This window comes from Abramis brama (genome assembly GCF_963993115.1).
Source record: "Abramis brama genome assembly, chromosome: 3".
Lineage (NCBI taxonomy): Eukaryota > Metazoa > Chordata > Actinopteri > Cypriniformes > Leuciscidae > Abramis > Abramis brama.
The window spans coordinates 33,145,977-33,166,234 of NC_139965.1; the positions used below are offsets into that span (position 1 = coordinate 33,145,977).

Here is a 20,258-nt window from a genome sequence, read left to right on the forward strand (position 1 = left end):
ATGAGTAATACAAAAAGTTATTAATCCAAGGTAGTATGAGTGCACAGTAATCTTTAAAAAAGCTATGAATATTAATTTTCATACTGTCTATTTTCATGCTGTGATGCTTAAATTTATTAGTAGTATTTGTAGTAATTATCAGTTTATCGGGCCAGATTAATATCGGTGCATCCCTAGGGAGAAAGCAACATGACAAATGACATAATATAAAGCTTCTGAATTGACAAGTGCAAAATGTACAAACTAGATTTCAAATGATTTAATTATTTAGTAAACAAATTTGATTTTGTGTCATTTACTTTTATAGCTTTACCATGGTCATTATGTCTGCTTTAACTTTCTCTCCTAAGCAGTTACCCCAAGCCCTGATGAATCAAGAAAGGAAGACAAGTAAAAGAGAAATATATCTGTCTGGATTTGAGGTTGCCCATGGCGGCGGCCACATCCTTCGTCAGCACTTCTCCAGCCTTTCATAATCTCATTTACATGTTAATGGCTGTAAATGCAGTCAGCTCAAATTTATTCTGATCCAGTAATAATCTGACCTTGAGGGTGAAAGGATGCTTTTCCAAGTATGCAAATCTAGGTTTTTGATGCACATAATCATTACTAATACACTCATCTGCTAAAGTAATTTCATTACCTCAGAATATTGAAATATGAAAGATATTATGTGAAACACCCTGCTATAGTTTGACACTATTCTGTTCTGATACAGTTTGTTTTGTTTGTGTGTGTGTGTGTGTGTGTGTGTGTGTGTACAGGATTATATTACATTGCGAGGACCAAATGTCCCCACAAGGATAGTAAAACCAGAGATTACCTACATTATGGGGAGCAGCCAGCGGTCCCCACGAGGGAAATGGGTTAATGAACATACTAAATGATGTATTTTTGTAAATGTAAAAATGCAGAAAGTGTTCTGTGATGGATAGGTTTAGGGGTAGGGTTAGTGTAATGGGGATAAAAATATCATTACGCCTATAGAGAGTCCCATCAAAGATAGCAAAGTATGTGTGTATGTGTGTGTGTGTGTGTGTGTGTGTGTGAGAGAGTCAACTGCATCTGACTTCAACTGCTCTCTCCAAAGACAAGGGGTAAACTGTTGATAAATTGCGTTGGGAGGATCAGACTGTCAGTTATTAGCTTAAATCAACTGAGCTACCTGCATTTACTGCATCATTAGCCTGCTCTCTCTCTCTCTCACACTCACTCACACACTCACACACAGAGAGAGCCTTCATCAAGCCAAAAAAACTTTAATTACCGCAGCAATTTCTAACTCGGCATTGTTTCCATAACCTTCAGCCAAACAAAAATGGTTATGCATATTGATGAAGTCTGAATTGAACTCCCTTGTCTACCAGGAGAAGATTCAACACTCAGTGTTCCCATTTAATTATACAATCCAGTCGGTTTAGAAGCAGGTTTTCTAGAGTGGATGGAAAAACCAAGCTCCCACAGACATTGAAAGGCGTGTTTGTGCTTTGCATCATTATGTATGTAATGATTTATAGAATAACAAATAGCACTAGAAATGCTACAGCTCAAAAAATGTGTGCAGCACATTTGCACTTGATGAAGGGAAAAAGTTAAACTCCTCTAACACAAGCAAACTGGCCTTTTTCCTCTTTCTGCCAATCAAAGACCAAATCTCACAATAAACGCCAACTGGGATATTATATTCCTGAATCCCTCAGAGTATGTGTATGCATGTGTGTGTATGTGCTTGAGAATGAGAGTGAGGGACTGAAAGAGTATACCGATGGAAGGATTGCCAGGAAAATAAAGCAGAAGGAGGTCAGCTGTCTCGGTCTCGTCTGTTCTTTGGTATGTGATATACAGAAAAAAGCTGTCTGGGTTCGGGAGGTGAGAGCCCAGGCATGAATCAGCAGGAATGTGACTTTATTTTCCCTCTTTCTCACATTAAGGGAAAAAAGTCTTGGTCTGAAAGATTCTCTGCCACATTGGAAGTAATATTACTTTAGGAAAATGTGATGCAAGATGCAAGAGAGATTTCATTAATGGTTTACACATGATGTTTTCAATTCATTAAAATTTTTAGGCCATTTTTATATACAATGGCAATCTTGTAACATTGTGACTGTTAAATTAGAATTACTTCCCTCGTTCATTGCACCACCTCAAGGCAAGCGGTCTGAGAACTTTAATTCCAGTAAAATTAAGTTGGGATAATGGAAAGAGAGACGAATGAAGAGCGGTTTGTTTTCTTACCTATTGAGCCGGTGACACCAGCTGCAGTTGAAGTTAATCTGTGATGCTAAGCAAGAAGTGCAGCTTGTGAATTGAAGACATGCTGCAAAAGAAAAAAAGAGACATAGAAAATGCTTCAGCGCAGAATCAATCAAGAAAAGAGCGAAAGGCTAATAGGACAATGAACTGGATTTTCATATGACTTGAGAGAAATGTTGAGTACAACTGTCTAATATAAAATCTGAATTTGTAGATAAGAAGTACAACAGTATAAGCTTCTATTCGCTATGAGGTAATTCATATTTATGTTGTTATGGTAGTTTAAGATTATATACGTGTATATATAGCCTGTGTGCGTGTGTGTGTGTTCAATGGCTTACTGGGTAGCGGCATCATTTCTACAGCTGTACTGTTGGTAATTTTGGTCTTTAACAGCTCCACTCTGTGATACTCATAGATAGTCTTCCTCCGCACATCTAGAGCCACACAAATACACATTACAATTATGTAATCATGTGAATCATCTGAATTGTTGAAACTACTGTAACACAAGCAAATCGAGTCACTGCCTCTTAATTGCCATCTTGAACACATTTACAGTAATTTCACTTGTTTAATCCACCTCATTTTTACTGTAAGAGTGGGCATGGCCATTATTAATGGATAGGTGTTAGCCGTTACGCGGCTTGATGTTCCCAATGCAGGTGTGTTTCCTCTGAGGAGGCAATGGAAGCTGTGCCTTGTCAAAAATTGGATGAGATGTGTCACTTTAGAAAAAGGAGTGATTTATACAGTGACAGCAGAGGTTAAAGTAACAAGGGAAGGAAGCATCTATCTTGCCTAAATCAATTTAGTTTTAACAGATGCCCTAAAGTGTGTTGTGGGTTTGGTGGGTAAAATTAAGAAAGAATGGGGAAAAGTTACATGAGAGGAGGCAATGGCTCCATTGCGCTATCCCATATCTGATTTTTCGTGCTCGTTCTATATCAGAAAATCGGACTGAATTAATAAACAATGGTGTTAATAGGAAGACTATTTAAAAAGTATACAACTCACATAGATATCACCACTTTGTCATGTCCAAATCAAACTTGAAATGACTTGATCAGTGAGTTTTTTTTTTTGTGAGCAATCAGCTTGATGATAATAGCCTAGATACATCCTGTGTCTGTGACCATTGTGACACCTGCAGTGTTTACTGAGCTTTGATGACTGAAGATCTGAAAATAAGTTGACTATTAAAAAGAACTAAGGCATTAGTTTACAAATAAAATATACACAAAATTTGTTACTGCATTATTACGGTTAATATTTTGGAATAAATGTAAAGATGTTTAAAAACATTAGATTTAAAAACACTTAATAAAAAGAACAATTTCATTGGTAATGTAAAAAAAAAGAAAAGATTTGTATTGGTTGTTGGTTTTTATGATAGTGTAAGTAATGTTTATTTATTTAACCTAGAAAATTTGTCAACATTAAGCATAACTGGAACATGAATTTACACATGTAACCAAAAAGATGTCCAATATTTATTTGAATATCTCACATATCACATGAGCTTGAAGATTAGTTAATTCAGAGTACAGCCATATACCCGATTATTGAAGGGAGTGCACATATGCAGTGAAGTTATTTTAAGTTTTTTTTCTTTTTTTTCTGAAATGTGTCACATTTCATAGGCATTGTATAGGGTGTAATTTTTACATTAAATGTGCAAAAGTTCTGATATGATTTATATTTGGTTAATTTTTTCCATTAAAATAACCATCTGTTTTAATAGGGGAGTGTAGAATTTTTATATCCATTGAGCTTCTGCATTGAAAATGAGGTGGATACCTCTAGAGCCACATGCTCTTTCAAACAATACGTTATCCACAATTGTGCAATTGTCCTAGTCTGTTTTCTTTGAAGAAGACAAGAATTCACTCAATTACCTTCATTCTACAAATAGATGGAGACGTTTCATTTCATATCAAATGATGGGAATCATTGTCAAATTTTTTTAAAAGAAGTAAAATTGTTTGTGGTCAGTAGAGATGGACAAAATCACATTTGAGTGGACAACTGCATGAGGCAGTAGAGTGCACTGAATGCATGTAAAGGTATCAAACGCTCTTTTAATGGGATGTATGATTCACTGTAGTGAAATAAGGTCCAAAAAAAGAGCTGTGTGTTTACTAACGTAATTAAGTTATTTGAAAAGTTTCCCGTCTTTGGCATCTCTAACATTTATTACTCTTAAAAAAGAATAAAAAATGCAATGAGTGTACTATTATACATTGGTTATTCAGTACTCAGTTTTTAATGACATGACTTTTCATAAGTTAAAATGCATTGGCTGATCAACCAACATTAGTTTGATGTGCTTCATCTGAAGGTATTTCAGTATGTACACTAGGCCTAATGTAATAGACTTTGAGTTTAAGTTAAGCCACCCATTATTGACACAGGCTGGATCAAATGCATGTACGGATATAACTGCACACACTGATGCAATCAGTGAAACATCATCTACCTGATTGGTAGCTGAATTACCCAAAATCAGTGAAATGGAAAACTGAATTAGAATGAGAAAAGGCTGGGTAAATATAGCAAGTTTTCTATATGTGTATGTGTGTACAGGTTTGATTATACTTCAAAATTCAAAAACCTTTTTAGTGGTCCTAGCTTTTTGAAAGACTCATAAATCATGCAAACCGTGTTTTGTTTTAACTTTACTGATACCTACAGGTTTGTGTTAAGCGTTTGGGTCACCTCTGTATAAAAACAATGTCCTCTCTAATAGAATAAAACCAAAATGTGTGTTTGTAGGTGTGTTTATAGCTTTTCATGTGTCAGCCTCTGGCTGAATGTGTACAGTAAGGTCAAATTTCTCTGATAACATGAATGTGTGTCTGTCTGCAGCTGAGGAAGTAACTGTCTGACCTTGCTGAAAGCTGCATCGTTGGTGTATTAATACATAAAAGAGTGGTTAAACTTTAAGACAGGAGATTGCAGCTTGTTCATTGAAGGCTGTTTTTCTCTTCCTGTGGGTAATTACATTTCTTGCCCAAGGGGTGTCACAAAACTCCTTAGCATGCTGATATTGCCCGGAGATATGCATGTGTGTGCGTGTGCATCTTAAACAGTGTGACCTGATGAGTCTCCAGACACTAATTAGAGAAAGAGAGGCGAGACAAACGCAGGCTATTACCATTCTCAATTACTTCATCTCATTCTAGACTCTCTCCTTCCCCTCAGAGCTGACTCTCTCTCTTTCTCACTCATATTGTAACAGACAGATAGACAGACAGAATGATGCAAATCCTGCCCTTTCCCAGCAGACAGTCACAAACAAACACACATACGGTTGGAAAGAATAAGCTGTCGTGGAAAATCATGAGCTTCCATTCATGATGTCCTGCCAGCAAACACCTTCTCTCATCATGTTCTCTTCCACACTCGCTCACTGCCCAACTCCAGACATATTTATTTGCTAAATTTGTCTCTCCAACGCAGTCGGGTTTGGTCCTGCTGGGCTCACTGTTACTACAACATCAAAGACTTTTCTTGCTTGGCACACCAGATAACAAACAGACAGCTTGAGAAGGGAGGAGATTGGAGCTTTGAGATCATCCCAGAGGTAACTGACTGTCAGTGCAAACATACTCCCAATTTTCTGAATAGCACCTGTCATACAGACTGTAGATGGTTTACTGGTGTTATGATGAATGCATCACGTTCACTCACTGGGGATCTGCTGAATCTTATGGACCACCACAAAGGCATCAGAAAGCCCAATTTTAACTGGATGATTGACAGAGCTGATCTTTGCTATCTGCATTGGGACCTGAAATAAAAGCACATGTTATTTGTCTCATCAATCATCGACATGAGGAGATGCATTTTGACAGCTAGAAAGAAAGAAAGAAAGAAAGAAAGAAAGAAAGAAAGAAAGAAAGAAAGAAAGAAAGAAAGAAAGAAAGAAAGAAAGAAATGGAGTGAGTAGAGCAGAAATGGAGAGAGGGAGAGGCCTAATTTAGTTAGGAGGTTTGCGGGCTGAATGAGCTTTGCAATAATCAAATAAATCCCAGCAGCATTTCCAATGCCTTCTGACTAGAGGCTTACAATATTTCTATATATATTTCAGTCATACATATTTTAATCTTTATTCATAAAATCATTACACATACAATTATTGTTATTCTACATACAATTACAAATATACATATAGCCTATATAATATAAATAGTCAATTTTAAATATTATTTAATTAATGACTAAAGGTGATTCATGTATCTCAAGTACTATGTCACATTTGACTGCACATTATCTGTACTAAAACTGGAAAGTCTAAACCATATCGGTTACAATTCACTTTGACATTACACGGTACCTGACCATGTTTGTAAGTGGCAAATTGAAAAGTGACACAATCACACAAACTCTGATGGAACAGGAAGTAATCACTGAAGAGCCAAGTCTCACAGTGAGAGAGACAAATAGAAAACAGGATGAAAGACATATAGAGGATGAAATAAAAAAATATATATCAGACCTCTTTGTAAGCAAAGACAATTCGCCCATCGCTGTGTAATGTGGCCTGGAAGGTGAAACTTCCTTGATTATAAGAATCCTGGAGATGGACGTGATCCCACTGGACAACCAAAGCAGTTCCTATAAAGCGCACACAAACACATTCAACTAATATTTAATATTAATATTCTCTACTTATAATACAGGCTCGGTTTCTGTGACTGTAGATCTCTGTACTCAATAGCATCTTGAAAAGATAACCTGATCTATAATGTGACACATTTGATTTATGGCAAGTCAAGGTACAATGTTTTTGATGGTGACAGATTTATATTGGATATTTCTGTAACATTATATATTTCCACTATATATTTCTGTCGGATAGGGCACTCTCTGTCTCTCAGTATCTCACAAACACACACACACACACAAACACACACACAGTCCAGTGCCTCTGTCTCTTACCATTGTCAAAATAGATGACAGTTGAGTTTCTGGAGAGGCTGGGGTCAAAGTTTGCCATAAGTGGAGCGATATATTGTGTGGCTGTCAACATTCGGTGAACCACATCTCCTGTATAGATGAACCCTGAAAAGACACACAAACACACACAATCCAAACCATTAGAATTCATATCCATGCCAACAAAAACATTTAAAATGTGATCTTCAAGATAAGATAATATAAAATAAAGGCACTCATTTTGTTTATGACTAAAATGTTTTTGGCACCAATGTATGAACATGTGGGTCTTTTTTCTCTAAATCTCTGTGCTCTCCTCCTTTCCCATCTATCCATCCTGGCAAACAGCCCTGGCCTGTCTCCAAAGTGATTAATACTCTAATTAGCCATGTAAAGGCCTCCTTCCATCCCACTCACAAACAGGAGAGAGGACCCTCCAAACACACATAGATAATCTAAAATGTGTCTTCAGCATTTGTCTGCCTAAATCAATGCAAATCTTTCCACAGGAATTCAGCTAACCTGGACTATGCTGACCACCTCCACTTTCTGTAAACACAGAGCACTTAAAAACTCCTTAAATTCAATGAAAAAATACTGAAACTTCACAATCGTGACAACAGTTTGCCATTGCCAACAAGTACCATGATATTGTCATCTAATTCCATGATTGTACCATTGTACTGTCACAGTACTAAACAACTGTAACAACGACCACTTGATTACTGCCCCAAAGACAACTAAACAACCATTAGGCTTAAACTTTTATTAATATAAGTATAAATAGCAAAAGCAAATAGTGGCAGATACTATTTGCACCTCAGTGTATTGTAGTACACTATAAAACATCATGCAATAAAAACATAATTCCAGCTGATATGAGATGGGAATAGGGAGAAGAATGTGTATTTGAATGGGTTGGTTACGTCAAAAGCTAAATTCACTGTCCTCGCTCTCCGCACCACTGTCCCAGCTACCAAAGGAGTTTCTTTTTTTGTAATCATGTCTGGCTCAACCAGACAATGGTGGGTGGAGTTAGTGCAAATAGCCTTTGCCAAAAAGATGGGCAATTTGCATAGCTATTTAAATAGAAAGTCCGAATTTAATAATTTAGCAAACATTTTCCAGTGCTGTTTATTATGTTATTTAGGCAGGAAAAGTACCTCTGATGCAGGAGCACATGATTTTTCGCTCCTGGGAACATGGCTTCACTGAGAAATTTAGATCACTTCTGTGTTTCATCGTTTATAACCACAGAAAGATGACTGATGTAGGGGGAAATTATATGGTGGTTTTCTCACTCCATCTGTCCCTCACTCTCACCGCTTCATCTCAGACACATTCCAGCAGCCAGTGAGTCACATGAACCACGATCACAATAAAAATCCCCACACATGCCCTCATATCTACAGCATGAACAGTCAGCCGTTATTAAGAACCTCTCACAGCTGATAAACACAGCCTGATCCTCTAGAACACTGTGACTCACAGTCAAGCTCTTATGCCTACAAGCAAAAACCAATCAATTATATATTCCTCTGGAAGCTCATATAAATCATATGTTCTGCTTCAGCCATATAATACTCATATCGCATGGAGACAGGCAGACGCTTTCTTATAACCTAATTGAAAATCATTGGTTGTACTGCACACATCACGTGGAGGAAGACACTTCACTTACCGCCGGTTGCAACAGTGATCTCTCGCAACAAATGTCCATAAAATGGAAAATCAAAGGAGAGATTGACCCGCTGAGGATGAAAAAAAGACTAAATTTAGCTTGCAGTTATACAAAGATCTAAACAATAAGCAGAATAAATATAAAATTATGACAGAAGGCCATGATTACAATAAAACACACAGCAAGAGTACATCCAGATGGACCCCATGGACTCATTCTGTGGTCGGCTAAAGCAATCGTAACTCTGCTAATAAATTTGACTTCTGTCCCAAATCTATGGTACGCTTGTCTTCTGTGGTTTCTTTTGTTTGGAAAGTGCAATGTGAGTGTGTGAATCGCAGTCTGTTCCAGTAATGGGATGGCGACACACAAAAACATTATCCCATTTCAAAGAAATGTGGTATTTGAGGATCGACACTTGGTCTGTTTCTTTCATAATCTACACAAGCAGACTAGTCCAGAAACAACAGAAACAGGTATAAAGCTCACTATACAAAGTGTTGTTCTAGTAAGGAACATGTACTGTAGGATAAACGGCTGATAGAAAACAGTTATTGCTGAACTTGAATCTTGGTCAGTGGAGCTACATATGAGTTGCATTTCAAATGATTTGAGTGTAATGAATGAATGAATGAATGCTGTCTTACTGCTGCTTGTCTGTGTGTATTAGACAGGATGCCGTGAATCTTCACCTTCTCCTTGTTCATCTGATCGATATTTACCCACAACTCTTTGCTCATAGGGTCACTGGGTCCATAGGTTTTTGAGGTGTAGTAGTTATGATCTGTGTCTTCCTACAAGGAAATATCAGACAGCCAGTCAGGATAAAGGACATAAGACTTACTGAGAAGAAAATCATACAGGTCTGGAACAGCATGAAGAAATTTTAACTTTTCAGTGAACTATCCCTTTAATAAACTATGAATAAACACCCTAACACTATCCATATTTGTTTATGGCAGGTTTTTTACAATCAGGGGCCATGAACCCATTCTGATCATTAGATCACAAACAAATACCATTTCAGATCTTTCAGTATTTAAAAACAAAACTAAACACTCTCCCGAAAGAAAATATGAGCACACAGGGGCATGTTTACAATAAACTGAGCCAAACTCTGTTTGTATGTATTTTCAAAGCTCACCACATATTTAGGAGGGATACTGAGAGGTTTAATGAACTGAGTGTTGATCAGCCGTGCCTATAGAGGTGTTCCAGCCTCTGCCTGGATAATATTACAACATCAAAACAGCAAAAGGGTCAACTGAGTTCTTTTAGCCCAGTTATCCCTCTCCGTTCACCACAACAGAGCTGGGTTCAAAGACTCAAGAAAGAGGAAGACGAGTGATTGAGACACAGGGCTTATACGTGTTTATAGAAGTGTGGATGTACGTACATCTGTGTGCGAAAGTACATATACTTGCGATCAGATATACCTGGTATATCAATATACAAGCAAAAAAGTGACACTCCAAAAACTTTGACATTTTTTATAAATAAACAGGTGTACAGGTTACATCTACCAAGCAAATGGATGGAAAATCTGAGTGCCAGCAGAAACAACCAATCACTGCTGATTGTTAACAGCATAACACTTTGGACTGGGATAGAAGAAAACGATCAGCTCACGAAAAGAAAATCAACTCATGGAAATCGTATCCCTTAATTTACTGGGTTTTAAAAATGAACCAAAATGACTATTTTGTCTACCAATTAAAAAAAAACCCTGATCACATGACCAAAGCAATAACTGTGACATGATCATTCATGACAGCACTGCGGATGACTTGAGTTTGAGTCCCAACCGCGGTCCTGCTCCCCTCTCTGCTCTCCTGTCATGATAAAGATAAAAAGGCTAAAAAATATATCTTTATACTGTGAGGACACATGTGCTTTGTGAGTACAAGACATGATGTTTGATGAACTAATAATCAAAAAGACGAAGACCCACTGGACATGACCCTCTGAGTGTTAATGAAATCCTCCTGGATTGATCTATCGTTGTTTACTGAGCAAGGCAAGGCTGTCTGTAAAACCCTAAGAAGAAAACTCTTGATAAAACCCATAGATGTTTGCAGCATCTTATCAAACACCCTGGCACTCAGGAATTCAGCATGTGACAACGTGAATAATACAATTCTCAGAAAGAAAGAAATGCGTCAGAGTTGAGGAGAGGTAAATATAAGATATGTAATCTCTGACAGTTTAATCTCGTGAAATGCAACACCAGCAGAGTGACAAATGCTGAAACTAAAAGTAAAACCTAAAAGCCTAAACTAAAGCTTGTGGGTATGTCATAAAAGAGCAATAGACATTCGGGCCTTTGAACACACGCAAAATAAAAAAAAATGACAGAAGTGTGTGTGAAATAAATGATGCACCTGGTGTATGGGTGTATGTGTGTATGCATGTTTATACAGAAATGCATTTGTATACAGGAGCTGGTAGGAGTTCAAACACTAAAACTCAATCATACAGACTTTGCAAAACAACATCAAAGGAAACAGCCAGTGGACATAAAAATTAGCAACTACATACCGAATATACTCCCACTGCTTTGAAGAAATAATCATGTGGGAAACTAATTCAATACTGAAAACGTGCACATAAATCGTCTTGTGATGTTTTTCATATGGATATAATGACCACATTGATCAATGTCCAACAACTCAGACCAGCAAGATTAGTTCCTGGTCTGAGTTGCAAGATTAGCAAGATTATGCTGGTTAGTGCAGGTTGAGCTTGTGGACCAGCATGCTGTGCAGTAGCCATGCTGTACACATGTAAAACTTGGGTTGATTTTCTGATAAAGCTGGTTGACATGAAGTCTTGCTGGTTAAAGACAGTTCCCTTAAAAATGAAAATTCTCATAATTTTCTCAAGTCATCATTTACTCTACCTCATGTAACTCCAAACCTGAATGACTTTCTATCTTCTGTGGAACATGAAGGAAAAGATATCATGAAATACTGTATGTTGGTAACCGTTTTGGATACCGTTATGTTTCATGGTACAAAGTAATATTTTAACATATCTTCTTTAATGTTTCACAGCAGAAAAAGTCAGGTTATACAGGTTTGGAACGACATGAGGGTGAGTAAATGATGACAGAAACCATCACACCAGCATCTAATTCTAGAAAAGAACGATTGCTGGTGGTGGTCCTTTGAGCAGGGATGGCACATAGAAATGTGTTCAAATAAAAAAAGAAGAAATAAAGTTAAACCAAATCTCAATGAACCAAGAACACTGTTGTAAGAGGAAGTCAAACCCCAGAGCTGAATGACTGACAGCCCGTAACTCTGTGCAGGAAACTTGACAGCCTTTCTATCTGTTTTTATGGTCTCCCATGCTCACCTAGCTGAACTTCCATGCTGGTCTAAATCATGGCTGGTGAAGGTGCTTGACCAAAGGAAGCCTTGTAAGATATCTTGGTCTTTTTAGTGGGATGAACCTGACCTGGAATTGCTAACTCTCTTTCTAATTCCTCTCACAGCAAATAAACTACACATTTTTTCACTCAATTGAGTTCTCCCTCAGAGATTGTGTGTGTGTGTGTGAGAGAGAGAGAGAGAGAGAGAGAGAGAGGAAGAGAGAGAGAGAGAGAGAGAGAGAGAGAGAGAGAGAGAGAGAGAGAGAGAGAGAGAGAGAGAGAAAAAGAGAGAGAGAAAAAGAGAGCGCGATAAAGAAACAGTGTGTGTAAAACAAGTTAAAACGTTCATAATAATTCATTACCTGAAGTTACTGCTTGACAAGCCGAAACCCAAATGCCTGTCACACTCGGGGAGCAGACATCCATTTCATAACTCAAATGTTCTGTCCAATTTTCAAAAGTTTGGGGTAGGTAAGACTTTTTAAAGCTATTTTCAAAGAAGTCTCTTATGCTCACCATGGCTGCATATATTTGAGAAAAAAATACAGTAATATTGTAAAATATTGTTACAATTTAAAATAAAAATGTAACCATTTTTCTATTTTAAGTTTTTTAAAGGGTTAGTTCACCCAAAAATGAAAATTCTGTCAACATTTACTCACATTCAAGTCGTTCCAAACCCCTAAGACTTTCATTCATCTTCAGAACACAAATGAAAATAAATATAAACATTGATCAGCGAACATAAACAGAAGCTCAACTGTACTTGCTTGATGCGCAAGAACAAACCTCATTGGTTCTTGAGGAAGCTCAAAAGTGCTGCGTAACACATGAGAACAAACCTCACTGGTTCTTGAGGAAGCTCAAAAGTGCTGCGTAACACATGAGAACAAACCTCACTGGTTCTTGAGGAAGCTGAAAAGTGCTGCGTAACACATGAGAATAAACCTCACTGGTTCTCGCACGTCAAGCGAACATGCTTGAGCTTCTGTTTATCAGAACTGATGTTTGAGTTGATGAATGTTTATATGTGAATAAAAGCCTAAATTCAATCTGTTCATCAAGTGACCATGTCTCTTCAGAAAATTTGGACTAAACTGCTCAATTCATATGGATTAGTTTTATGATCTCTTTATGAACTTTTTGAAGCTTCAAAGTGGTAGTTGCGTGGAGTCGTGGACTGTCTATGGAGGGAAAGAAATCTCTCAGATTTCATTAAAAATATCTTCATTTGAGTTCCGAAGATGAACGAAAGTCTTACGGGTTTGGAACAACATGAGGGCGAGTAATTAATGAAATAATTTTCATTTTATGGTGAACTATCCCTTTAAGACCACTGTTATTATAGAATGTATCACCTTCATCAGGCTATTCAAGTGACACAATGCGGCCACAATACTGCAGTATGACTGATCTATCAGTTTTATTTAATTTTTCCTTTTTATTTAAAATATTCACAAACTTTTTAACTATATAATGAAACTGATATCTGATATTATGATTCTCAAATATGTGTAAGTAAATGTATTTTGTTGTTGAAACACCTTTTTAATGGTAATGTATGTTAGTTGATCTATCAAGAATGATGGGCACCACCATGTTAGTTTGCGCTTCAATGCTGAGAATCTGAGCTGTTGGAATTGAAGGCCGTACATTAATCCACTTCTTCCGAAAGACATGAAAGTAAATGGCTGGTGAACTGGTAGAAGAATAGAGTAAACTTTATAGTTACCTACACAATGCGTATCTGATTTGAATAAAACATATAGTCAAATGATGTTTGAAAGGATTATTATTGCTGCTTCCATTAACATCAGTATGTATTTTACAAAATACAAATATTTTTTTCTAGTACTTAAATGTATTTGAATATCTGAAACTTCAAAAAAACATTATGTGTTGGAAAACACTGAACAGTTGTGATATACTGTATGACAGCCACTGGCTGGGCATGTACTATGTCCTTAGTCTGTTGAGGGTAAATTCATATTATTTTACAGTTTAAACTTTACCATTATTTGGGAGGTGTTATCTGTGTCGTCATCAGCCAGTATTCCAGGCAAATCCTGAGACTCAGGCTTCAAGCTGTCTTGACTGGCTTTGTTACTTTCCATTGGAAGCGGCTCCAGGAGAAGCCAACGTCTCCTTCTCAGAAGCTCCACTGTGACAACATCGTCCTTTGACCATCCCTGAAGAACTGAATAAGCAGCTCCTGGAACAACACAAAACAACAACCAAAAGTATAAACATGAGCACATTTTGACATTATATATCATGAAAATCAGTTTCATTGCTCAATTACATCAAATCCAATCCAAACTTCATTTATCTCACTACTGGCTCTCACAACTGAAACATCACCCATGAACATTTATACATTTTTATATGGTTTATTCAGACACACAAAGCATCACTTTTTCTCTATTCTCCCTCTCTCACTCTGCCATGAGAATAGCTCAATTGTGTTTAAGATGAGCCTATTTAACTGTAGTTGTAATAAAGCAGACGGTCCAGTGCACTCTTGACACTTGGTTTATTGATAAACTGAGAGATGGTGTTATAATGTTACACCAAATGACTTCTGTGAGAGTCAAAGTTGGTGAATAGGTGAAAAAACGGTTTAAACTGCGAGCCAAGAGACTCGCCCATCCCGTTCTGCTTTTCTTATTCTGTGGTCTCTATATCACTCTTCATGTGCCTTATCTCTTTCTTTTATTCACCCACAACCACATACACACAGCCAAATTCTTATATGCAAATCAAGACTCACGTGATCAGAGTTTAATTAAACCTTCTATTTACTTTGCTCTCTAGTCCTCTCACTGGAAATAAAGATGTGAGAAATTATGGGAGTATGAATGCTGGAACTGAGGACGACTGGATAGCCAAAATGGGAATCACTACAAACACTTCATAATGTGATTAAGCAGACTAAACAAAAAGAAGGAGAAAAGAAGAAACAAAAAAGAGAGAACAATGAATCACCCTGGAATGTCGGTTAGTGTCCTGCAAACACCAGCCTAATCTAAACTAAAAGTTCAATGCGGTTGTCTGTTCAAGTTTAGTCAAAATCTTGGTATTTTTAGTAGCTGAGGTCGAGAGATTAGAGCGGGAGAATAAGTTTAGGCCTTATAACTTGTATTGATTTCATCAGATCGCATACAGAGATGGCTAATCTATGCTTAAGAGATAATGAACGCTTAAATACACAAAGACTTTCCGGAAAATATGCATGCATATACTGTACTTATGTTCACTGCTGCAGTAAGAGGGACAGCAGAAACTAAACTAGCCAGAATGATTGTCAATTCTCTGTCTACAACTCATTATAGGTCGCAGGGTTTGTCCTGTACATAAACACTTCTGATTAGCATGCAGCAGCTTGTCGCCTGATCTTACGCTCTTCCTCATTTGCATGCTTTGTGCTTGTTCCAGAGACACAACATTTAATTAGTTCCTTATCTTATAAGACACACATTCAAGGTAATAAAATATTTAACTTTGAGACAAAGATTGAACCTGTTGTACTAAAAACTCATCTAACAGTGCAAATATGCTTGAAAACAGTTGTCCTGCGTAATATCGTTGTAAAAACCATTATACACAATTCTCTGATGAACAGAAAGTTCAAAAGAGCAGCATTTATTTGAAATAGAAATCTATGTAATATTATAAAAGTCTTCACTGTCAATTCTGAACAATTTAATGCATCTTTGCTGAACAAAAATATTACTTTCTTTTAAAAAACAAAACAAAAAGGTCTTACTTTTGGATATTTGCCTTTGTCAGTCAGTCTGAAAACCATTGTCCCTAGTCTATTGAGGTGACAATATCAATTTTAATAAAGACCCATCTCATGTTTCATATTTCAGAGTTATTTTTTCTCCTTTATCACCAGGGTATGTTTCATGCTGTACTGTTCCTGTGTCCATATACATTACAAAGAGTGTCTGAGATTACTAAACTGGCACATATATGATGAAATATGTTGTTTTCCTGCTTTAAAAATGTCAAACTTTATTGCAGATATCTTCTATAAGAGGAAGCATTCTCAGGCAGACTTACATTGTCTAGTGCCTAACACAATACTCAAGAATGCAATACTCAACTACTGATCTTATTTAAAATAAAAAAAAGACCTTCTGAACACAATTTCACCATATTTCCAGTACTCAATCTTGTTTTCCTGCAGTGCAGATGTGTTGCTCTGATAATCCCAGCACACATTTCTTCATTCATGTGAGAGTCTAATCTATTATCTGTACTGCCAAACAACCCAAGTGAGAATGAAAGGGGGAAAACTGCACAACTTGCTGAACACAGTTTTGTTTCCATGTCATCATGGTCTACTGTTCCTCATTTAAACCCTCAATGTGAGAAAAGATCCTCAGAGCCAAGTCCTTCAGTAAAGCCCATAATACATAACAAGTAAATGAGGATTTAGAGAGGCGGCTGTCACTGACTTTTATTGTCGCTGAGTGGATATCACTGTCTGCTCGTGACACGCTTTGAAAAGCCACCGCAGCAGGGACAGGATCTCTTTCTCTTGCGCTTGTGCTTTTTTTTTTGCTGCAAGACTAAATCCAGTCCCACATTTCCCACTCTTTCTCTCGTTCTTTATCTTCTGAGTGGAAGGTATGCCTTTCATTTCAGCTCTTAAGATGTACATGAATGAATGAATGAATGAATGAATGAATGAATGAATGAATGAATGAATGAATGAATGAATGAATGAATATCAAGCTATACATTCAGATGCTGCGAGAAAAACTTTTTTTTACAACAAATATTTTCTTAAAAAACTGATAACACTATGAAATGAATCATAAAAAACAATTGGAAACAAACATGAATATTTATATGTATACTGAAGTTAAATGTTATCAATATAAATTTAAATATTCATATTCTAAGCAAGGAGAGTCGAGAAGGAGGAACTGGTGTGTGTGTGTGTGTGTGTTTTATCCATTTGAAGTAGGAATGTGTGTCTTTGTGTGTAAGACAGCGAGAGGAAAGAGAGAAAAGGGGGAGAGAAAACCACTAATGTGAATTTCCCACCAGTCATGTCCAAAACTATCAAAATGACTGATATATTACTCTTAATTAATCTGAGGAGGGCTGTCAGAAGGAGAGAAAAAAAAAGAAAAAGGCAAAAAACAAAAGTTAATAGACCACATGCATTTATCTTGAGTCACTGCTCAGAAAAAAAAGAAAACAATAGTAAAAAAAAATTACAAATGAATTAAAGAAAGAAAGAGGTTTGGGGTTATGGGGTTCAAAACCATTCACAGGGCATGTTAAAGTACAAAACCATTACCGAACACTCCAACGTATGAGTGTGTAATTACAGAGGAGGTAAAGCATGCTGGAACAGGTAATCTGAACTCAGGATACACACAAACACGTCTATAGCCTATGTGAGAGAGACTAAGTGTTCACTGCCTAATCAACGACCATACACCATTCATCTTTATTAAACCTACAGTATAGCCTACATAACAGTCAAATGTTTGGGTTCAATTTTTTTTTTTTTTTTTTTAAAAGAAATTAATACTTTTTTCAGCAAGGATACATTAAGTGACAGTAAAGACATTTATAATGTTATAAAAGATTTATATTTCAAATTAATGCTGACTTTCTATTAATCAAAGAAACACATGTGCTGCAAATAGGGCTGGGTAAAAAAAATATCGATTTTAATCGATTCTCATTTTTACGAACCCGAACCGATATCGATTCTTAAATCCCAACAATCGATTAGTCTATCCTGTTTTCAGTTGCTGAATGAGCGGGACATTGTAGGTCGCCTCCCATCCAATAAATCGCAATACGCTTTGTGCTTTGTTACTTTTGATATGAAACAAAGACTCAGATTTCAAATTATGTCAATTTTATTACAAAATTCAAAATTTATTACAATTTAAATTTATTTTATTACAAAATTGTAACATTTGCACTTCTGTCACTTTCAGTGCAACTGTACGAAAATGGTAGGTCCTAGAAAAAAACTTTAAGTGTTCATTTAAGAGTATTTTGCTTGTGTAAATTAAAAAATTACACAGTGTAGCTTTAAGTTAGATTAATTTTTTTTAAGTTGATTCTTAGCAAAAAACGTTGTTCTTTCAAAATGATATGTGCTCATCAATGTGTAATTACTTCTACCAACTAACCAAGTATTCTCGTAAGCGTAGAATCTGGCATTTAGAATACATACGAGCGAGTCGCTCGAATGGCGGCAGCCATGTTGCGCCTCCATCTTGAAAATACATTAGCCAAAGAGGGACATACCTGGAAATTCAAGCTTCGCCTTTCACGTTTTTACACTCAGTGGCACCGTGACGAATGCGAGGGGGAGATTACTCGCGACTGCTGGCAGATTTGAAATAATACGGCCACCGTAGGAGTTAAAACGCCCTCGGAATGGGAGGGGCTAGAAAGTAATATTCAGTTGGTAGTCATAAACAATTTCACCGCTAGATGGGAGAAAATCCTACACAGTGTAGCTTTAATTCTTTTTTTTATAATTGAGCCAAAACCAAAATGTGTAAGGTTGTGCCCCGCTCTCCCTTAGTTTACAGCATTAGTTAAGAGACTATGAGAAAATGTACTGTATCTGATATATATAAAAAATAATCAATATCGAATCGAATCAAATTGAATCGTAATCCAATAGCAAGCTTGTGAATCGAAATCGAATCGAATCGTACAGTTTTTGTCAATACAGACACAACCAAATAGCACAGACCACAACGAAAATATTTCAAGGGGGGCCCAACAAGTGACAAACTTGGCTGGGACATGCTTATTGTTCAATGTCTACTCGTCAGCGTTGTTAAACTGATAAAGATGTTTTCTTAATTTACTTGTGTTTTTTCTATTTGCATGCGTTTTCTTCAGTTGCAGCGTGTTGAGCTTATAGTGGCAGAAAAACATACCCACATCTGTCTCAATGACTCACAAATGGACACTGAGGAGTCACACATACCAGGAGAAATAAATTTCAAGGAAAAATGCCTTTTCTACACTGAATCAGTATGACTGATTGTGTCATGTAATTGAGAGATGTATATGTAGTTGAGTGCAAGACCAGAATGACTTTGCAATCATTTCTAGTTTGTCTAGATGGTAGCTTGCACACATTATATGGTCTGTGGCTGACAGTAATGACAGAATACAGATGGCTGGCTTTGCCCAAGAGTGATATAAGGTTTCGTTCACTAACCATTCACACAGAGAGGTATACTTAACCCAGCTAAACACTGGTCTCCAAACCCATGCTCAAACCACACACACAGCTTCAGACCATCACTTTTAGTACAATGGTATGATGGACAAAATGAAGACAAGTTTAACATCACATCTGTTCATGTAGCTCAACTGTTAAAGGATGGCACTAGCAATTGCAAGGCTATGGGTTTGACTGCCAGGGAACACATACGGAGCATACACATGTGATGTGAACACCCCCCTTACAGTGCACTGATTATTTGGCAAGTTATGCTTTTTTGACTTTGCACTGACACCAAATGTATTTGACACTGTTTAAAAAAAAACAGTGTGATTCATTGGTTTAATCTTAAAACAGAGCTGTGAAACTCCTATTAAACACTAAATACTATATACTATATATCAATCACAGTCCATATGAAGCAGTCACATTCATTTATAAATCAGTGCGTTTGTGTGTGTGGCGCATGTATAATTAAGAGTACTCATCATGTGCTCAACAGCTTTTAATTAATGTCCTCCTCACCATTTAACCTCATTCATCTCCTGCTCTCTCACCGATGTCATTATCTTGCATTGCTTACTCACACCAGTTATGGGGGTTATGTGCAACAAACTTCCCTAGTCTGTAAAACAGGTTCTATCACTTCTGGTTTATGTCTTTTCTATGTGCTTCGTGAAATATAGAGCCGTTTTACTCAACCCTAAACCAAACCCTAACCCTAAAAGTAAATCTATAAGTACATGTAGTTAATTAATATTACACAGTACTTACTTATTTTA

The 20,258-nt window shown here is 36.8% G+C and overlaps 1 protein-coding gene across 1 annotated transcript in view; it reads right to left on the reverse strand.

The window, feature by feature from the left end:
• The window catches only part of plxdc2b (plexin domain containing 2b), a 61,514-nt gene that overhangs the window by 13,358 nt on the left and 27,898 nt on the right, over window positions 1–20,258 (reverse strand). Inside the window, exons 2-9 of the mRNA XM_084109113.1 lie at window positions 14,261–14,460; window positions 9,523–9,669; window positions 8,876–8,945; window positions 7,198–7,320; window positions 6,755–6,873; window positions 5,947–6,046; window positions 2,595–2,690; window positions 2,236–2,317 (exon numbers count right to left, since the gene is read on the reverse strand). Coding sequence (XP_083965239.1) covers window positions 2,236–2,317; window positions 2,595–2,690; window positions 5,947–6,046; window positions 6,755–6,873; window positions 7,198–7,320; window positions 8,876–8,945; window positions 9,523–9,669; window positions 14,261–14,460 — 937 coding nt within the window. The remainder of the gene's footprint in view (window positions 1–2,235; window positions 2,318–2,594; window positions 2,691–5,946; window positions 6,047–6,754; window positions 6,874–7,197; window positions 7,321–8,875; window positions 8,946–9,522; window positions 9,670–14,260; window positions 14,461–20,258) is intronic.